The sequence below is a fragment of the Calypte anna genome, chromosome Z (assembly GCF_003957555.1).
Source record: "Calypte anna isolate BGI_N300 chromosome Z, bCalAnn1_v1.p, whole genome shotgun sequence".
NCBI lineage: Eukaryota > Metazoa > Chordata > Aves > Apodiformes > Trochilidae > Calypte > Calypte anna.
The window spans coordinates 9,991,246-10,004,853 of NC_044274.1; the positions used below are offsets into that span (position 1 = coordinate 9,991,246).

The window sequence follows — 13,608 nt, forward strand, 5'->3', positions numbered from 1 at the left end:
TCTATCTGTCCTCCTTTCTTCTCCTCCAGCCACCAGGTTCTCTGTACACTGGATTTCTCTCCTCTTGCAGCTGCTTTTAGGGAGTAAAATCAGCCTGGAAAACTTTGGTTTGTCCCTGCACAGTCTGAGCCCTCACCTCAGTCCTGATCTATCTCCAGTCTCATCATAGTATGCTCTGATAGACTCCAAGCTTTAAGATGCACATGGGCACTTTGGGTCACTACTGCCAACTTATATCCCTTAGCTACTGAGCCTCAGGTGAGGTGACTGTCAGCACAGTAGCTCTTTCAGTGCAAAGTCAAACTGATAAATTTAAACCCCTTTTGTCAGTGGCTTTGCTGGGATTGTTTCTTCTACAGATGCTCACAGCATCACAGTTTTACATTACTAGAGCTATTGCTCTCTCAGGTTATGGTCTTTCAGCATTTTGATGAAACCCACCTGCTGAGATGAGCTAGTTCATTCAGCTGCACTGGAACCAAGTTTGCCCTTTTCTTCTTGTATGAGTGAAAAAATTACTTGGACATCTCCAAAGATTTCATTGATTCACCTTTTAGACTTTGCATAAAAATCTCCAGGGAGGGGTGGGGGAGGAAGCACAGAGTCCATCAGGATTACCTGAGAAAGTTTAGAAAGCTGTTCTTAGGTTTCTCACTGCTCTTAACTATTGGCTACCACTAAGAACAGCCCCGCACTTAGGTTTGAATTTCCAAGTGGGGCCAATTGGCATTATGACTACCTAGAGCCTCCAGCAGTCTGCCCCATCCTGCTGTACAGGAGCTCCTGAGACAGCAGCTCCTGAACCCTGATGTTTATTGCTTGGCATTTTCTAATGACCTAAGATCTGTGCTGTTTTGTTTTAAATGCCAGTGACAGTTCAATATATGCCTCCTGAACAGCTTTGCTGGCTTAACCACAGGGCTGCAGGTGGCAGAGAGCAGTGGCTTCCTCTCCTGTCAGACTCAATGCTGCCCTTGCCTGTGCAAATGCCTGCCTTCACCCATGCCCCAGCCTCCAGTGCTGACCTTCCCTGGTGGATATAGCCAGGATCCTGCCAATGTGTGAAGAGATGGAGCCCTATCCTAGTCTATGAGGACGTAGCTTCAGCCTGACATAGGGGCTGGGCTGTGGGTCACCGTAGGGTGAATGCAGAAGTGGCACAGCTGAGATGTATTTTGTTGGCAAAGCCTTGGGAGATTTTCCCTGGGGCACATAAGGGACTCATTGAAACAGTCTGCCTCTTCTTTACTAGGTATTTGGGAGGGGATGGCAGAGTAGGAGAGTGTCAGAGGACACAACTGCCTCTCTGCCCAGTCTTCAGGAACATAACAATGCAGGAGAGGTGAGGCAGCTTAAATGTGCTATCCAGAAAGATCCTGGGGTGGATGGTGGCATGGAGTGCACCCTCAGCAGGTTCACTGATGACCCCAAGCTCTCTGGTGCAGCTGACACACTGGAGGGAAGGGATGACATCCAGAGGGACATTGACAGGCTGGAGAGGTGGGCCCGTGCCAACCTCATGAAGTTCAACAGGACCAAATGCAAGGTCCTGCATCTGGGTTGAGGCAATCCCAAGCACTGATACAGGCTGGGAAGTGACTGGATTGAGAGCAGCCCTGAGGAAAAGGACTTGAGAGTGCTGGTGGATGAGAAGTTCAACATGAGCTGCCAGTGTACAGCCGAGCAAGCCAAGCAGATCCTTGGCATCAAGAGAAGTGTGGCCAGCAGGTCGAGGGAAGTGATTCTCCTCCTCTGCTCTTGTCAGACCCCACCTGGAGCACTGTGTCCAGTTCTGGAGCCCCTGCTACAAGAAAGACAGGGACATAGACTGGAGTGTGTCCAGAGAAGGGTCACGAGGATGATCAAAGGGCTGGAGCACATCTCCTGTGAAGACAGACTGAGAGAGTTGGGGTTATTCAGTCTGCAGAGGAAAAGGGGACTTCTTAGGATGTCAGGGAGTGATAGGACTCTAAATGGATTCAACTAGAGGAGGTTAGATTTTGATTGGAAGTTAGGAAGAAGTTCTTTGACCATGAGGGTGGAGAGACACTGGCACAGGTTGCCCAGAGAGGTGGTAGAAATCCCATCCCTGGAAGTTTTTAAGGCCAGGCTGGACAGGGCTCTGAGCAACCTGCCCATGGCAGGGGGGTTGGAACTAAATGATCTTAAAGGTCCCTTTCAACCTTGAAAATTCTATTATTCTATGGTTCTATGATGTATTTGTAAGGCCCCGTAACATAAAACTGGTCTAATACAGTTTTTGAGAGTAAGAAGCTTGGTATATCAGAGGAAGGAGATGTGATAGATGTTTACAGTTTGACTTTGGGAACACTGCTGGAGCAAGCCCATAGGCAAACTACAAGGGAGGTGAAAAGGTAGACATGGCATGGTGGAAGTAATCTTCAGCAGAGTGTTCAGGGTATCTAGGTGTGCTTCAGGGATTTGGGCTGGCACTTAAACTCAGAAATAATTGTGGGTAGACTAAGCCAACAGAATTTAAAAGTATTTTGGTTGTGAGAACTGAAATTGTAGATGAGGTCAACAACATCAGCAGCAATTTGCAATCAGTACATGGAATTCAATTAAGACAAAACAAATACACAATATGAAATGAGCACTAATTGGGGAATTAGCAGGACCATAAAAGAGGCTGGGACTTGGGATGGCCTGTGCTGCCATGCTCTTGTTAAACCTGTGCTGCTGAGTGGAACCCTGGGAGATGTAGGGGAGACTCACCCCAAGAGCACAACGGGGTCTCAGGCAGGACTTGGTGTGCTGGTCTCTGAGGAGGGGTCATCTCTGCTGTTGCAGAAGGGGTTGCAGCACTGTGCAGAGGTACCAGCTGCTGTCATCAGCAGAGCTATTGCATGAGTTCAGCACGGATTAGTTCCAGTGTTTGGCTTTCCCCTTTCAGTAGTGATTTATTTGGAAAGTAATGTTGCATTTAGTACAAAAGTGAAGAGCAAAAGGAGATTTTGTGATGCATTCCAAAGCATGTTATTGAATGTTGATGAGGGGGAAAACAAGAGTCAGAGGCGATGTGATAGAATGATATCAGACCAAGCTCAAATGCAAGAAGCTCAGGGGTGGGATGTATCAGCTCTTTAGCACCAGGTAACAGCATTTAGAAGTGTGCAGAACTGAGACATAGCAGAAAGTATCCTTATCACTGGGACTCTTGGACCATATCCAGGCTGGCAGTACTGGTGTCTGACAGGGAAATTAGCGGATAAACAAGCACCTTCTTCTAAAACAATATAACAGGGTTTTCAGAAGAGGTCAAATGGTCCTCAGCCTGTCTGGATGAATGGCAGAGCTTCTGTCAGCTGAGCATTTGACTTTTTTACTGACTCCTGGGAGCTGAGTCAAATCGGCTGAGGCAAACGCTGTTTTCATACCATGTCCAATTGGGAGTGACCCAATTTGTGATTCCTGAATGAGGAAAAGCTGACAGAGGTATCCCTACACTGAAGCAGCTCCTGCAGTTAAACCAGGCAGCACAGACCTTCTCCTGGCTGCTGTGTCATACGCCCTCGAGCAGCAGGCTGGGATGCTGCAGGGCAGAGGGATGTGCTTGGCCCTCTCCTGAACCTGGGACATGCAGCTGGCTCCAAGCTGACTGTGCTCACCTGGCTGAGCCTGAAAAGCATCATTTGTGATGCCTGCTCATCCTCCTGAGCTGAAAGCTGCCTCTCAACATAGAGAGCTGGGCTCAACTCCTCAGCACTAGTGTGAAACTTTTGTGAGAGCCTGTGTCTTTGTGTCTCTCTGGTGCTGCATTTTGTTGATAAGAAGCCCAACATGGGTCAGCAGTGTGCACTTGCAGCCTAGAAAGCCGAATGCTCCCTGGACTGCATTAAAAGCAGTGTAGCCAGCAGGTCAAGGGAAGGGATCCTTCCCCCATTCTCTGTTCTCTTTAGACCCTACCTACAGTGATGTGTCCAGTTCTGGAGTTCGCAGCACAAGAAGACCATGGAGCTATTGGAGCAAGTCCAGAGGAGTCCAAGGGGATTGGAGATAGGTTGAGAGAGGTGGGGTTGTCCAGCCTGGAGAAGAAAAAGTGCTGAAGAGCCCTTTTATTGCTTTCCAGTACCTGAATGGGCTACAGGAGAGCTGAAGAGTGACTTTTTATATGAGTATGTAGTGATAGGAAAAAGAGTAGTGGTTTTAAGATGGAAAAGGGTATATCTAAATTGGCTATTAGGAAGAAATTCTTCTGCTGTGAGGGTAGTGAGAGAGTGGCACAAGTTGCCCAGGGAAGTTGTGGGTGCCCCATCCCTGGAACTGTTCAAGGCCAGGTTGGAATAGGTTTTGAGCATCCTGATCTCGTGGGAGGTCTCCCTGCAGGGGGGTTGGAACCTGGTGATCTTTAAGGTACCTTCCAACCCAAACCATTCTGTGATTCTGTGATTCCATGGTATTGGGACAAGTGAAGACCAGCATTCCTGTGTTCTTGAAAAAAACAGGAAGGTAATTAATGTTTTATGAGTTGGGTCTCCTTTATTCCTGCTAAGCCTCTGGTGCTCCTTGTGTCAAAGTGACCAAGGACATTCTTACAACCCTTGTTTATAACTCAAAAATGTACTGGAGACAACTAGCTGTATTGGAGGCTCTTCTGGCTGCAGTGGGAATACTGAAATCATACTTAAGTGATGCCTCTGCAACATGGCAGCTTGGCTTTGGTGTAAGCTGAGGCTGCTCTATCTGCCCAGTGCCTTTAGAAAGCTCCAGCAATTTCCCTGGTGCTAGAAAGGGGCTGGGTGTGGGCTGCTCACTTGCTAAACATATTACCTGAGAGTTTGAGAGTTTGCAATAAATAATCTGTGGAGTTTGCTAATGGATGAGGTATCATGATTCAGTCAAGAAAATTAGTGAAATCCATCACAAGGACAGTGAAAGCCAGGCAGTGAAAGAGATGTCAAATGGTAAAGGACAGCTAAGTATTAAATTATCCCTCACCTTTTACTCTTGCACTGATTTTACTCTTTGTTGCAAGTTATGAGGCACATCTGCCTTGTTCTTACGCACACATACTTGGTTTTGGTTGCCATCAGGTTTATTTTTGAGCATACTAGACCACTGCTGGGGAATGAAAGCTTGTAAGCCTGGAAGAAAAGGACAGCAAAAGCTACAGCCACCTCAGCCCCAGCATGTGTTCAAAGCATGCAATAAAGGCAGGGTAGGTCAGAGTAGCTCTTCAGGTCCCTTCTACATGGACCACAAAAATCAAGTTGTTCTGCTGACAGAGCAACTGGCTGCTTTGGGGTGATGCTGTTTGGAGGGTTCAGATCTCCCCCAGATGCCCAGACATTTTCCTCCCTGGGTTTGCTGCAGGGCAGGGCATGACAGCAGAGTTTAGGGACAGAAAAGTTAAAGTCACCTCAGAGCAATTATGCAGGCGAGAGACTTTCAGCCTCTGAATGCAATTTGCAAAGTGGGTGTGAAAAAGTAAGATGTTATAAACTCTGAACATGTTTTGATGCTGGAGCTACAGTAATAGCCTTGGACCTGCACTTAGTGCTTACAGAGCAGCCATCCAAGATGATTAAGGGAGTGGAACATTAAGAGGAAAGACTGAGGGAGCTGGGTCTCTTCAAAATGAGGAAGAGGAGAATGAGGGGAAACATCATAAATGTTTATGCATATGTAAAAGGAGAGAGCCAGGAGGATGGAGTAAAGCTTTTCCCAGGGGTGAGTAACGATAGGACAAGAGGCAACAAGTTATAAATTGGAGCATAGGTTGTCCCATGTAAATGTTAGGAAGAATTTTTTCACTGTGAAGGGACAGATCACTGGAAGAGGCTGCCCAGGGAGTTTGTGGAGTCTCCTTCCCTGGAGACATTCAAAACCCACCTGGACACATTTCTCTGCAAGCTGCTGTAGGTGACCCTGCTCTGACAGGGGGGTTGGGGTAGATGATCTTTTGAGGTCCCTTCCAACCCCTAGCTTTATTTGATTCTAAGATTCCATGATCCAGTGAGGAACCACTTAATTTTGTGAGGTGGAATGTATTTGCCTTATTCATAGCCAGAGGAGTTGTTGTTTTTGGTATGGATGCAATTGAACTGGACGTCCTCTCTTGATGTTTGAAAGTCAAGCATTAAAGTTTGTTTTTGTCAAGTATTTTCTGCAACTGTAGCACAGAGGAGCTGGATCCATTACTGCCTGTACACCAAGCATGGAGGCTGTGTTGTCACTCTGATGATAATTTTAAAATGTTCTTACTGAATAAAAAGCATCAATAGAGACTGCAGGATTCATCTGGCACCTTGTCAGAGATAACTGGGCATCAGCTTGAATTCAGTGCTCCTCTTTGGGGGATAATGACTTCCCAGTTACCCTCCTGCCATTGAGAAGTTTGCTTTGAACATCTGCCTAGCATACCTATCAACTGCCCAGCTCTGTGAAGCCTAGGTTTCTTTTGATGCTTGTTATTGCCGGCCCATAAATCCCTATGCTGGAAGGAACAGCTTAGACCAACAGCTTGTGGCTGATGTGCAGGGTTGTTTGTACCCTGTATCTCCTTGTGGTGGGCATGGAGTTTTTTGCCATTGGTTGCTGTCACATGCTTTATTCTCCCTGAGGGATCTGCAGCTCAGATGGGGAAAGCAAAGGAGAGGCCTTTCACTATCCTGTTTAAGACATTTTCAGATTTCTTTTACCTTTCTCTATGCCTCTTCCCAGCTTTCTTGTTCTTGGAGTTGTCAATATCTCTCGAAGGAAGTGGCCACATATTATTTCTAAGGACTCCCTAACAAAAGAGCTAAAATCACAGAATGGTAGGATTTGGAAGAGCCTTTGGATATCAAATGCACTTTCTCTTTATCTGACTGATTATTAGCAGAAAGAATTAAGGTGCTCTCCATGATCTGCAAGCAGCAGGGCTGCAGACCCTGCAAGGTTTACAGAATCTGTCAGAGGTACCTGCTAATAGAGAGTTGATTGTCAGGAGGCTGCAGCTCCCTCTCCAGGCACAGACATCACACTGGAAATACTTCTTCGGTGGCTCAAAATCAGAGGTTTGAAACCTTCACTCTGTGGTTTCTAAACTGCTCCTGGATGAGTGTGGATGAGCGATTGTGGAGGCCCCGGGGCTCAGCACCTACAGGGAGGGAAGTGCTGGGACCAGCCTGGGAGAACAAGTGGCATTCAGGGCTGGCAGGAAAGAAGGGGCTGGGGCTGTTCACAGTGGGACATTCAATTGCAGACCACCACAGTGGTTTGTAAGCTCTGATAAGGATACTTCTTTGACATCCTTTTTGTTCCTCAGTAACATTAAAACTCAAGCTGTTGTCCTAGCATTGGGCATAGCACTGCTGTCTTGCTAGATGCTGTTTTCCTACCAAAGTTACACTTTCTGCTTTAAGGACCCTGATCAAGTTATTTTCTTTCCCGTGGATTTGTTAAACTCTGAAGTGTCACATTCTGACGATGATCCCTGCCTTGCTGTGTTGCTGGAGATAAAAGTCTGGCTGATGCTTTGGTACTGAGTGAGGCATCAGGGGTCAGATGGGTGGAAGCATGCCTGCCCTGTGAGCTATAGGAGTTTAGGACAACATGGAACATTGTATGTCAGTGAATATGTAAATATGCTCATCTGCCTGCCAGGTATGGAAAATTATACACATATCAGCCCTCACAAAAAATTCCAATTAGGACCAGCTGCCTGACAGTGTCTGCGTTGCTTATTTCATCTTGATGCTTCCTGCCCTGAGAAAAAAGTTTTCCTGTGGAGGTAGCTGCTCTACAAGGATAGGGTTTGGTGTGGCTCTGGCTTTGGCCATCCTGGCTTCCAATGAGTCTGATATTTGAACCACACATGGGTCTGCATGGCAATTCTGTGGATCATGGTTACCCTTCCCTGGGTCATACAGTCAGATCTGACTGCAAGACCTGAGAGGCTGTCTTTGTAAGCAGTGACCTGTAGTCTGGAGGGATATGGGCCATATGAGATATAGGGGGGACTGAGAGAAGCTTTGATGAGTCTGAAGGGTGGGAAATCCAGCTGGACACTAATCTGTAAACCTAAATCCCAGGACCTGAGCCAGTAAGGCAGCTCATTAGACTAGGACCTCAAGGGAGAGATACAGGTTTTCCATCCCCCATTTATTGGACAGAAAGCTGTGCCCCAAGCCCCAGGCAGTTCTGCAGGTGGTGCTGGTAAAATGCAGCTCATTAACTGCACTGCTAAGCTACCTCAAGTGTTGTGGGAAGCCCTGTGCTCCTCTTAGATTACTCCCAAAGTACCAATAACTGTGTCAGTCTGACACCATTTCCCTCTTTTCTGAGAGTTCCTGGAAGCCTTTAAATCAAAACCTCTGAAGTTGTTCCTATTGCCTTTATCCCACCCTTCCATCTGGAGTGTCTGACAGCTGATATGAGGGTGATGTTTCCAGCTGAAGAACTGAAATAATTTGTTCTTTTCCATGATTCCCTTGGCTAAGGACAACAGGCCCATTTGTTCAGAAGCTCATAAAAGAGGAGCTTTGTAATAAGAACATTCATAAACTTGTTTGCTTTTGACCTCCACATTGCTGATGTTTTCGAGTTCTTGTCCAAGGCATTGTTCCTGTCTGGGCTGTCAGTGACATTTTTGAAAATCAGCCTCACCCAGGGTAATTTGCATTGCTCAGCACTCCCAACACTGAGCCTGCAGACATCCCACCCTTCTCCACTGGAGTGCTGGGTATGGTGTGCAGTTGGGATACATTGACTGCTTCGTGGAACAGCATCTTAGACCTGACTGCCAGAAAGAAACCTGACCACTAATTCCACTTTGCTTTTTTTATTTCTAGATTAATTGATGAGATTCAATTTCTAGATTAATTGATTTAAAAATGCAGTGGGCATTTTCCAGGCTCCTAGGTTACTAGGCATTGAGCTTAGGCTGCTGGGTATATGTGTGAATCATGCCCTTAAAGTAATAAAAGTGTGTTCTGTGAAGGCAAGCAATTAAATCTTCAGTGAGTGTGGGTCATGGGGAGCTGATATGCCTGAGAGAGAGCTTGTTCCTTTTCAGAGAGAGTAAGCCAGCAGGCATAAAGTAAAAGCCAGAATGGGCAACTTTATGTCTAGAGGCAGGAAACTGGGATTGTCTTGGCTGCACTGTGGGACCTCAAGTGTCAGGTCTAGATTCACAGTTTAATGCTGGCATTTGATATTTTGATCAGATAAAAATGAATTTTTTTTCTCCACCTGTGCTTCTGCTGGCTGGGGAAGGACTCTCCAAACCACAGTTCCTCATCTGCAGCTGATGCTTTGGATTCCTTTCTTGAATTATAGTGTCATGGTTTTCTCCAGACTATATCTGAGAACCCTGTCCAATTTAGAAGCTCTTCCCCATCTGGAAAAGTCTTTTACTTCAGTCTGGAGTCTGTTGTTTTCTTCAACATTAAAACCTTTGCATGGTTTTCCTGCCCAGAACGAGGACATCACAATCTAATTTAGACTAGATTTGAGGAAGAATTTCTTTATTGAGAGAGTAATCAGGCATTGGAATGGGATGCTGAGGGAGGTGGTGGAGTCACCATCTGTAGAAGTATTTAAAGCTGTATAGATGAGGCACTTCAGGACATGCTGTAGTGGTTGATATAGATATTGAGATATATTTTTAATTTTGGGCAGGGTATGTTGGTAGCTGGACCTCTTAGAGGTCTTTTCCAGCTATGTCAATTCTATGAATCTGTGATGCTGAGTCCTGTGAAGACAAAGCAGCTCATGAGGCTGCCTGGGACTTGTGCTTGCATGTTGCCCAAATCTCTTCTGTGCATGGGTTCAGATAAAATTCACCAGTTCATTGGTGTGTGGTGGGAAAACAGAAAACACATGTACTGATTTGATAAAAAGCCTTCCACGCTTTTAGGTATAAGCTTTTTTTTATATAGTGTTGCCTGTAAGGGCAATACTATCACATTTCAGATAATTCCTAGATTCAAATTGTGAGCATGGCACAATGTTGAAAAAATATGTCTCAACTCTCTCTTAAGTGCTGGTAAACAAGGCACGGCTGGCAGATGTACAAGTGGTTCAGTCCTTATTTTCTTCATATCCCCACTGTCCTTGTTAGCATAATATATTCCCTTCCTTAGATTTTCCGAAGGCAGAAAAGGGACAGAAACATACTGCTGAAAGTCTCTGTGGTGAGAGTCCATCATGCTGGAGACTGCTCGCTTCAGCACTGGGGAAGAGAGGGACATCATATTTTATTAGCCTTTGCTGGCTCTATTAATGGCAGGAGCTAATTGCAGTTATTGGGAGATAATGCTAAGTTAACATGTTCTCTGAAGTAATTACCACTCTTCCCTCTGGAGTCATGATGAAACGTGCAGTTGGTGATTTGGAATGTCACTGCTGTAGCAATGCCATAGGTCTGATGTCTGTGCCAGTGTGTATCCTGAGTGAGGATGGCCTCAGGTCTGCCTCCCTCCATCCTCACCTTTCCCTTTTGTCCCATTTTTACCTGGCATTTCTCTCAATGGGAGTGAAGGACAGGAGTGCAAGCATAGCATCTGAAGCAGTTGGGCTGAAGTGGGCTGCCAGCACCAAGCTCTCCTCTGCTGTGCATTTTCTTGCACTTCCCTGGCTTTACCCCAGGGTACACCCTTAATCATACTGTCCATGTTCCCATCACTTCCCTATTAATTACTGGTTTGAGTCTTAAATGTTGTTATTAAGCTGGAAATGTTGGAAAGCTCTGAAATAAGGGGTAGGAAGTATTTCTGACAGCCTTGCCTGCTTTGTGCATCTATCTGTGTTAGATTCTGATTTAACACCTGGTTATCTCATTATGTGCAGCACGAAGAAGGAAGATTAAGACCTGTGGGGTTAGCAGTTCTGGCTTCTCCATCCAGATCAGCTGGCATCTTGCCAAGGGTCTTGGAAAGAGCAGCAGGGAGCAGGTCCTCATTCTATGCAGGAGAGAGACAGTCTCTCAAAAGTAGCAGACAGCTTCTGCACACTGTTTACTTAAAGGAGGATAAAGGCCATGACTTGAGATGGTAATTGTGTGCTGAGGCTGTGTTTCTGTGGGACCTTTTCTCTCTGATTTCTCCAGCTATCATTCTCCTCTTGAGGGATGTTCTCGCCTGATTAATTCTTTTTGTGCTCTTTGCCCTTTTTTTTTTTTTTTTCCCAGGCCTATGTGTTTGATCTGAGCATTAATAAGTATGAACCCCTCTGCACCCAGCTAGTGGTGGCCACGAAGAACAATAAAATAACCCATATTCAGTTTAACCCTGTCTACCCTGTTGTCATCATTGGAGATGAACGAGGCCATGTTACCTCCTTGAAGCTCTCTCCCAATCTGCGCAAGATGCCCAAGGTAAGGATGCCCTGCATTCCCCCACTGGAGTTACCAAACCACAGCAGATCTCTTCATACCTTGTCACTGTCCCTCTCCTTCTGTTCAGTGGTGTTGGCAAAGATGCTTTCTAGATGTTTAAGATTACCTTATGCCTTTTGAGTATGGTATCTGGGATACTGGATCCTTACTGATGTTCCTGTATGAGTAAGAAGGCTCTGTTCACTCCTGGGAAGGAGTGGGAACTGGTGGGAGGGGGGTTTCCTGTCTATGAGCACCTTCTGACCATGGTCCACACAAGCTCAGAAGCTCTACAGAGGTTCATTTGTTTCCCAAAGCTCAATCCTTTCTGAGCTTCGGGTTTTATTCACAAAACTATAATTAAAGGAGATCCCAACTCCTTCCTTAGTCCTTTCCCAGAGTCCATGTTGCCTGTTTTCTTGCTCTCCTGGATCATCAAAGTCTGTGTCATCTCTCCTGCAAATAAGCAAGCACTGTCTTTAATGTGTGAGGAAACTTGGGATCCTTCACCCAAGTGACAGTGAGGAGATGTATGTGTCCCTGTGAGTTGGTGGACCCCCTTTTCCCAACCAGCTGTGAAGGTCAGTCATGAAAGATGATGACTTCTCCCACATGGATCCTTCACTAGACTTTGTTTCTGGGCTTCATCATTGAATCAGCTATGAGCTGAATGGCTGTAGATGCAGTGTCCTTTCTGAGCCCATGTAAATCTCACCTCTAATTGTCTCATGTTTAGCGGAGTTTTTTCAGGTTCAGGCTTTTTAGAACTGATCCAAGAAAGCAATCTCTCCAGATGATCATCTTTTATTTACATACCCCCAAAGGGTATATACTACCCAGTACTAACCCACTTTTTTAGGCAGGGTCTTTGGCCAGGAACTAATTACCCTGGTGTCATTCCAGAGTCTTCCCAGTAATTTTTAAAAAGTTCCTTCAGTCAGACACCACTGAAAATGTGAATCTTCCCTGTGCTGAGAGGACATAAAAAAGTCTCATGGCAGTCTGGGTGGGGGAGCTGTGGAGAAGAATGTCTCATATGCTTCACAGTATGTGAGTGAATTCTGTTTCCATTAAAACAGCAGCCTGAAACTAAGTAGTCTCTCAGGGCTGTCAGGAGCCTGGCTCTGAAGTTTTCTGGTTGCTTCATGAGTCTTTCCTGGGTATGGAGAAGCACCACGTTTGCCATGGACCCAGTTTACAGAAGGGTTCAGCAGTGACAGTGGGTCACGCGCAACTAAATGTGGATGCTCTCCTCTGTGCTGTCCCAGCTGTGGGGTGAGATGTAGCCAGCAATACTGCACTGTGGGTCAGAATAAATTAGAATATCTTCTTCCACTCCTGGTGGCCATTCCACAGATGTATGGATGTTGTCATCTCCCATTGCCAACTTTCTTCAGAGGCAAATTGCATGTTGTTGTCAAAGCAGCCTAAACTGTGAGTTCAGGAGTGGCTCAATCACTTACTGCTGACCTTACACCAGTAAGTAACATATCCCAGGCAACATATAAATATCTTGGAAATGGACTCTGCTGCTCTGATGTTATTAAGCTATCTGTCTTTTGCTTGCTTGGTTAACTTTGAAGGGACACTAAACACTGTACTAAATGTTTCTTGCACATGCAGAGAAGGAGAAGGGGTGTTCAGGCACTGCTGGTGATATGTGCAGGTTCCCTGACTACACCCAGCTCTGCTTTGAAAGAGAATTTAAAACAGATGACATGCAGTGTCTTGGCAAAGCAGCTGATCTGGCACAGACAGCTCAGCTGTCTTTCTGTGTCACAAGTGGACAAGTGAGTTGGATCACTGAGGCTGTCTTTCATGGTTGATGTGGCACCTGCTGTGCAAAATGCCAGAGCCCAGGAACCGGTGGCGAGAGGTTTAGCTGCTGTGAGAGGGTGGTCTATCAGGGTCTATCAGGGGGAAACCAAGCCCAGCAGAACAGGCAGTGACATCCTCTGTGTCCCTTCCTTGCTGTGCCAGCTGAAATAGCCAGAAGCCTCTAACCATGTTTGCAGGGGGGTGAGGAGTCAGCTGTACCTCCAGAATATTGATCCTGGTCCATCTGAAGATCAAATCAATGTGCTCTTTAAACATTTACCCTGTGCAGCCAGCTTTCCTCTGTAAAGTGACTTCTTGAAAAAGGAAGTCCCCAGAGCCAGGTTAACAGCTGCAGAATATCTACAGTTTTTATAAGTGGAGAGGGTCCAAATCTGTGGAGAGGAGTCATGGCATCCCAGCTGTCTCCTTACAGGTGAAGAAAATTGTCTGTGCATGGTTCATTACCTGGA

General features: G+C 46.0%; 1 protein-coding gene across 1 annotated transcript in view; it reads left to right on the forward strand.

The window, feature by feature from the left end:
• The window catches only part of DNAI1 (dynein axonemal intermediate chain 1), a 148,093-nt gene that overhangs the window by 109,989 nt on the left and 24,496 nt on the right, over window positions 1-13,608 (forward strand). The window contains exon 19 of the mRNA XM_030467373.1: window positions 11,135-11,320. Coding sequence (XP_030323233.1) covers window positions 11,135-11,320 — 186 coding nt within the window. The remainder of the gene's footprint in view (window positions 1-11,134; window positions 11,321-13,608) is intronic.